General features: G+C 37.3%; 1 protein-coding gene across 1 annotated transcript in view; it reads right to left on the reverse strand.

The window, feature by feature from the left end:
* Positions 1–8,315, reverse strand: part of LOC122810372 (mixed lineage kinase domain-like protein) — a 419,511-nt gene that overhangs the window by 277,032 nt on the left and 134,164 nt on the right. The window contains exon 5 of the mRNA XM_044081959.1: positions 1,265–1,365. Coding sequence (XP_043937894.1) covers positions 1,265–1,365 — 101 coding nt within the window. The remainder of the gene's footprint in view (positions 1–1,264; positions 1,366–8,315) is intronic.

Consider the following 8,315-nt stretch of genomic DNA (forward strand, 5'->3'; position numbering starts at 1 on the left):
AATTAGGGGCGCAAATAAGATGGGGCCTCTTACCCAAATGATGACATGCCAACATGCTGGTGAGTGTAAAATGCTTATTTGTGGTTAAGATATGCTATGCTCAGTTGGTAGGTAGCTGCAAAATACATTTGTTAAACACAGTGGTAACTAGTTACACATCTTTTAATAGATCAAAAAATGGTTACCATATCCGGTGGTTAGAAACTATGGTCTATTTCCATAAAGCAAGTAATACATTTTTTAAACTGGTAAATCATCTTATGAGTAGTAACTGAATTAGCTAATTACTGACAATGCATGACTTGGAACTCGTATAAATTTAGTACATATATGGTGTAGCCTGAACAGTTACATATTCCAAGACACAGGCTAAAAATATATTGCGTTAGTGTTTTCTATGTTGGAAGCTGAAAGAATACAGACTGGTTTCCAAACTGACAATTAACTGGGTATTGACTATATACTAACTTAGCAAATGGTAGATTATAGGTTAAGTCATCAGTTTGGTAAACAGAATTGCACAGAATAGTTGTAGTGGCAAATGGTGGGGTGCAGGCTGGCCTTTAAGCTGATAATAATTTGACAACATGTTTTTTTAATTTGTTAACTGGGTTCCCCACTGGGTGCAGCTAAATGTTTTCAGGGGCCCCCCAGGAGAACATCAGCAGTAAACAGAGACTAAAGGAATCTAATACAACACAAGAGGACAATGGCTTGTTAGAAACTCATAGCCTTAATTTTCTACACCAAACTACTACACACTTCAAAACTGACAACTTGCTGAGTACCAAATCATTGTGGTGTTGGTGGCCGACAGATTAGTTGTCTGGCTAGTATAAGGCTACCATTACTAAGTGTAGGTAACTAGCTGATCAATAATAGCTGAAACAGATTTTTCAAGTTCTGAGCTTTAAAAGTTGTATCAGTCCTCTCCAAAATAATACTGCAGATTCAGAATAAGTACTTCCTGATTTTATACAGCAATAGGTGTGTACATACTAGTTCCTATACAGCGGGTAATAAAATATTTCTTTGTAAATCTATATGTCATGGATACATATGGCAGTAGAGGTCATAATATTGTATTTACCATAACAGCTGAACAAATTAAACTAATCAAGCAGGAAAACTCTTATGCATTGTTCGAGTACAAAGCTATAGATCTGCTGAACTGATCTAATTATCCAATTGTATCATGTACAAAACACATTATTTATTTGTAAAATGTGGCAGTTTAAATACCAGATTAGCAACATAAACTCACATTCCTGTTCCACAATACAGATTCCATACATTCGCAAAATATTCGGGCATTCAAATCGCTTCAAAGTATCAACCTCTTTGCGGAAAATCTCCTGAATTCCCCTGCAAAAAGTTAAAAAAATGTATCAAGCTTCAACTAAACTTTTCTTGCAACAGTTATCATATATTCTCTGTGTGCTTGTTACATTAGAAAAGACAGAATGCAATTCTTTTGTGGCTTTGCTATAGAGCATAACATTCAACATCCACATTTGTTTTCATAAAACTGATGGCATCATATACCTGTAAGTAAACATGTAAAAGATAGTACAAGAGGATATCTATTTATAACACAAATAGATTAAGTCACATCCCCAAGAAGCAACAACCTGAAATTCAACTATTGACCAGTATTGTTTATTTACTGTTTACATTTATTGATCACTTTACTCTCAGGTTAATTTTATAGTCCAGCAAAATATTTACAGGGTACACACCAGGATATAGTTATACAGATAGGAGAAATTTGACCAGGACACTACTGATGCTAGAACCAGATGAGATGTTAAACCTCGATCCTAAGACTGACACTTCAGTAGTGCTGCGTTCCTTCTAAAAAAGTACTAGAGAGACAATACTCTAAAACCAAAGGACATGGTGTTGGGATTTGTTGTAAGAGCTGTATTAAAACAAATGACTAAAACTACACGGATGAAACTGGAAACCAGCGTAGAATAATAAATCTCAGATGTGACCACAACAGATCCGTTGTTTTGAGAAATCTTTTGTTGTAGTACATTTTATCCTTCAAAGCCCTGTAGGAAGCTTGGTTTGCATACAAGGCCCACCTCAGGTCCCCCAATAAGTGCCTGATAAAAACAACAAAAGAGTACAAGTACAAAGTACAAAAGTATTGTAAAATATTATTATTAAAGCAAATTATTAAAGCTATTAAATATAACATATTCAAGCTATATTATTAAATGCATGTATTACTATATATTATACTTAAATTATTACTATTGAAGTATTATTAAAATATAAATTATAAATTATTATTACATTTGCATCACACAGTTGCTGCAGTTTAGTCCATACACAGGGACACAGCATTCAGTTTGGAAAGCAAATGCAACACAGGCAATTTAATGCCAATATTCACACAAAAGTGATCGGGATCAGCTGATTTCACCCCCAACACTTGGCATGCATTACAGCTGCTCCAGTCTCTGCAACCCAAGCTACGTTACTGCACCACACTGCTTGCTGTCTACATTCAAGAAAATGCAATTCGATAATTTGTGTATCCAGTAAAATGCACACTCCATCAAATATTGCTACACTTAACAGATTCAACAACATGTACATTCCATCAATCTTAACCTACACCACATCTATATCTATATTTATATCTATATCTATCTATAATCCCATTTATAGCCATCACACCATTTTGTAAAAATCATAGATGGTTGAATTTCAAAACATTAAAATCCATATGGTTGAAAGTTCTTTAATTATTCATTTGGCTGAAAAATTACTTCAATGTGGCATAATAACACATTTTACAGTAGGCAAGAAAAAATATGTGAAGACATTTATGATGGAGCTTTACATGATTTTGAACAAGGTGATCAGTGTTAACTATACATAGCAATGTCAGTTTGATTTTTATTTGGGCACAGGCAGAGATATTTGTTTTTTACTGTTTACTAGTAGTGATGACTGTGTGTGTTGCCTTTTCCCCATGCTTGTATGACCGCAGAGTTAGTATATTTAAATAATATATGTTCCTATCTGAGAAAAAAATGTTTTTCAAATTTTTTCCATTAGGTTTAAGCTTCAGTTTTTTTTATGTTTTATATATAATGGAAGCTTTAGCAAACTCTAAAGATTGTGACATGTCAGTACATTTGTTTTTAAGGTATTTGTGATTATAGGGGGTCTACAATTGCACTAAAACATGTTTCTATCAATCCCAGCCTGGGGTGCAGAGAAATAAAGCCTTGGCTGTGCCCCAGATGACCACTGTTTGACTCACAGCACGAGTGATAGAGGGGACCAGGCAGGAAAGGATGGCAGTGAAAGGTTAATGCTGGGTCCACCCAATCCTGGAGGAAGAGAGACAGTCTGGCTCACTGTAATCACAGCATGAAGAGTCGAGTGAGCTCCATGATGCAAGAAGTGTATTTCTTGGTCAGAAGGTCACACAGGACTGAAAGCACACATGAGCGTCCTGAAGGCAGCCTTAACAAAGCTCACAGGGATGACATGGAGGATGAATTAGGGTGTACCAAGTCCCCATCTGCTATATGATGCTACATCCATGTCCTTGATCTCCTCACTGGCACTGGACATGGGCTGGGCAGAGCTCAGGGAAGAGTAAAGAAGACCTGGCGAACAAGCAGAGATGCTGGCAGCCGCTGCAGGGAGTGGGAAGAAAATATATTTCTGTCAACTGATGTTTAAATTATACAGGGTCAATCTTTTAAAATTCAACCAAATGTGATTTCTGCTGACTAACCTGCACAGAGAGAGACAGACAGTAATAAAAGAAAAGAGACAATTATGTACATGTAATAGGGATCCTGAAACGATTAGAGACACATTCCTTTAGTAAAGCCAGACCTTTTACAGTATCTTAAGTCAACCTATATGAAGGAAAATATTACAGTTCAGACAATAAAGAAAACATGATTTAGTTTCTCTGTAAACAAGCGAAAGCATAACATCAAACAGGATGTTGTGTGTTAACTTTTTATTTGTAATATGCTACTGTCTCTTTACTTTGGAATTTTTCACATTTGTTTAAAACATGAACATTTTTTTTTCAGTACTCTTGCCAGTTTAGAAACCCAATGGACATTTGCACATTAAACACATTTTTGCAGAGAGTGTTCTGCTGAACAGCATTCATAATCAGTGTAATCTGCTCTCTTCTTCTGCTTTAAAGGTATTTATGCGTTTAAGAAATGGCAGGTGATTTTTTTCTGCCTGTTTCCTCATGATATAGAAAAATGTAAACAATATACATAAGTGAAATTATTTTATATTTTCATAGGAAATTACTTCTGTGCTTACAGTTTCATGTTAATCTGTTCTGATTAAATTTTATATCCATCTGACTGTTAAAAAATAAAAAAGAGGCTTGCCCTTTGCAATTTACAAATAATTAAAACGTGTTCATGTGAGGAAAAACACTCATTTGTACATATTTTGTACTGAAAAATCAGGTTATTATACTTTTGTAGTATATTTTAGTTTTAAAGGTATATGAATTTAGGAGAATTCTGATCAGTGTCTTAAGGGTTATTTGCTCAACTCCAAACTGAAAGTATTTAATGCTGACAGGTAGCGAGGGAAACTCACCAGTGCTGCTAAGTGTTTTCAGCAGCCAGCTAAACATTACATGATAACTTCCTTTGGTGACTCATTCCTGATGGTTCGTATGACTCTGTGTTGATCAAGGTACAACAGCGGAAATAATACCTATGAGTGATACCTACTTTACTTTCAGTCTATAATTAATAGCCTTAAAGTATGCAAAATGTCTGATAATTTATGAACTGCACACACACACACACTAATAGAATATATATATTAATATAGATTTTATATATATATATATATATATATATATATATATATATATATATATATATATATATATATATATATATATATATATATATTCATACATATATGTGTATACATACATATATGTGTGTGTGTGTGTGTGTGTGTGTGTGTGTGTGCATGCATGCATATATAATAAATATCTTTATGTATATCTATATCAATATAGATATTTATTCCACATATATATGGTTATTTTTTTTCAAGAATAAAACGGTGCTAACATATCTTCAGTACTAATGCTGGAGTGTACAATTAAGGTTAGGCTGTCTCTCTACAGTTAGTTCCCTACCCACCCTCCCTGTTCTTGCTTTGGTATTAATGTTGGTGACTTTGAAATTGCCCGCCCCTCTTGTAGATTTGTATTTGGATATTCCTTCTGGGCCCATCTCATTTGCTCACTCAACTGAGTGCAGTGAGATCATATTCTGATTTCAGGCACTCCTACTGTGTACAAAGAGAGCATTTGGAAGGACAACCCCTGTAGCCTCTTAATCCTGCTCTGTTCCTTCCCTCAAATAAAAAAAAAAAAAAATATATATATATATATATATATATATATATATATATCTTATTCATATGCTCTTACTGTAACTGTCTTAGTTGCTCTTCTGTGTGCTATCTGTTCAGTCGCTCTTACTCTGCACTTTAGTAGCCTTCTCATTTACTGCCTTCTGCACTTGTTTTTTAGTCATTTGTTAATTTAATTGCATTTATTTGAACTGTTTTTGCCGTAGTGTTGCTACACGCTCGGGTGTGCTGGCCTGCACTACAGTTTGATTTATATTTACTGCTATTTTAGCTGCTTTTCTGTAACAAAAAAAAAATTCTAAGCTTGTTTCCTACCTTTCCTGTAACTAGTCAAGTCCAGATACAGACTTGCTGTATCCAGGACTGTTGGTAAGCTTCTGAGCCCCCCAAGCCTTTCTGTGTTGGAGGGAAGCCTTCTAGCTTATCAGTGGGAGTGTTAAGCACTAGGTAGCCTATCTTACCACGGGAAGAGTGGGTTTTGGCCCTGAAATTGTAGCTCATTGACCGTTTGGGCAGTTTTTCCATCTCTTTCTACTTTCTGGTTAAAAGCCTGTTTTGCGTTTTGTCCCCATCTTTCCTATAACTAGTGTACTCCAGGTACAGATTTGCTGTATGCAGGACTGTTGGTAAGCTTCTGAGCCCCCCCAAGCCCTTTTGTGTTGGAGAGAAGCCTTCTAGCTTATCAGTGGGAGTGGTAAGCACTAGGTAACCTATCTATCACAGGAGGAGTGGTTTCTGGCCCAGAAATTATAGTTTATTGGCCGTTTGGGAAGCTTTTCCATCTCTTTCAACCTTCTGATTTAAAAGCTTGTGTTTGCGCTTGTTTCCTGCCTTTCCTGTTACTAGTCTAGTCCAGGTACAGATTTGCTGTATCCAGGACTCTTTGTAAGCTTCTGAGCCCCCCCAAGCCTTTACGTGTTGGAGGGAAGCCTTCTAGCTTATCAGTGGGAGTGGTAAGCACTAGGTAGCCTATCGTCCATGAGAAGAGTGGGTTTTGGCCCATAATTTGTAGTTTATTGGCCGTTTAGGCAGTTTTCCCTCTGTTTAACTTTAACTTTCTGGTTTGAAAGCCACACAATGTGCCTGTTTCCCACCTTTCCTGTAACTAACCTAGTACGGTTACAGAGTTTCTGTATCCAGGATTGTTAGTAAGCTTCTGAGCCCCCAAGCCTTTCTGTGTTGAAGGGAAGCCTTCTAACTTATCAGTGGGAGTGGTATGCATTAGGTAGCCTGTCTACCACAAGAGGAGTGGTTCCTGGCCCAGAAATTGTAGCTATTGGCCGTTTGGGAAGTTTTTTTCCATCTCTTTTAATGTTCTGGTTTAAAAGCCACACTTGCGCTTGTTTCCCACCTTTCCTGTAACTAGGCTAGTCCAGATACAGAGTTGCTGCATCCAGGACTGTTTGTAAGCTTCTGAGCCCCGCAAGCCTTTCTGTGTTGGAGGAAAGCCTTCTAGCTTATCAGTGGGAGTGTAAGCACTAGGTAGCTTGTCTACCACGAGAGGAGAGGTTCTTGGCCCAGAAATTGTAGTTTGACCATTTGGACAGTTTGTCCATCTCTTTCAACTTTCTGGTTTAAAAGACCACATCTGCACTTGTTTCCCATCTTTCCTGTAACTAACCTACTGGGAAGCACAAGAAAGCCTTAAACTGATACAAGCCTTCTAGTTTAGCAGAGAGACTTTGGAATGATTAAGTATCAGTTTTCTGTACTTTCTTGCTGTACTTAACTGTTTTGCGCCTAAACACAGATTTTCCAGCATTTATTGTGATTTAAAAGCTTGTTTTTTCACATATTGTACTTATTTGACTGCCTGCACTTTTAAAAAGTTTTTTGTTTAAATAATTTGTTTAACTGTTGTAGGCTACACACTAAAGTGTGATAGCCTTTTCTGGTCGTTTGTAATTGTTTAAAGCTGTTTTAAGTGTATTTTTTACTGTTTTTGCCTTATCTTTTCAAAACAAAAAACCCCAAAAAAACCAAAAAAAAAATCCTTGTTTTCCGCCCTTCTAAGCTAGTATAGTCCAATTTTCAGGCTAGTGCTGAATTCAGGGCTGTGATACTAGTTTTTGAGTTGCCCATAACTTACTTGGATAGAAGGAAGTTTCTCTGTTCACCTGTGAGAGAGGGGAGGTTTGAGCAACCTATCTGTCCCTGGAGGAGTGGTTCCAGCCCAGAAGTTAGTAGTTTATTGGCCATTTTGGGCTAATTTCTATCTCTTTCATTTCCCTACTACAAAGACCGCATTTGCACGGTTTTGCGCACTGGGCAGTGCCAGTTAGCTACGGTTAAATTATTCCCAGTTCCACTAAGTCTCCTCTTCAGTTTTTCCCTTGAAACTAGTCTAACTCTCAACCTAAGCACTCAAAAAGCATCTTACAGCCCAGAACTTGCTCAGACCTAATAGCAAGCACTAATATACCCTGACATTGACTGCCCAGCAGGGCAAGGCTCTTTATTCACCCCTCGCCAACCAAGCGACTAAGCAGCTTACCCTACTATTCAGGCATGACCAAAGGGCAACTTCAGGTGCACTTTTCAGTCCATCTGGTGAATCTGGGTATCCTGAGGCAATGTTACAACTGCCTCATGTATACAGACAACCCTCTCCTCCTACCACAAAACACTAACATATGCGAGAGATGCAATTATACAGCCAAACTGGAAGCCAAGCTGTCTCCACCCAAGACTGGAACAGACAGTCAAGAGGAGAAGGTTAACACTTGCTCCACAACTCCAGCCGCACACAGACCTACTAAAACAGCGCTGGCAAAAAATACACATAAATACACAAAATCAAACTTGGAGGCTCTAAATAAAAACCTGCAAAAGCATCAGAGACCTCCAAAGCAGATACCCAAACAACCTGCATTTCCTGTCACAAACCAGACAACACACAAAACACA

The sequence above is a fragment of the Protopterus annectens genome, chromosome 8.part1, assembly GCF_019279795.1.
Source record: "Protopterus annectens isolate FY-2018-M chromosome 8.part1, PAN1.0, whole genome shotgun sequence".
Lineage (NCBI taxonomy): Eukaryota > Metazoa > Chordata > Ceratodontiformes > Protopteridae > Protopterus > Protopterus annectens.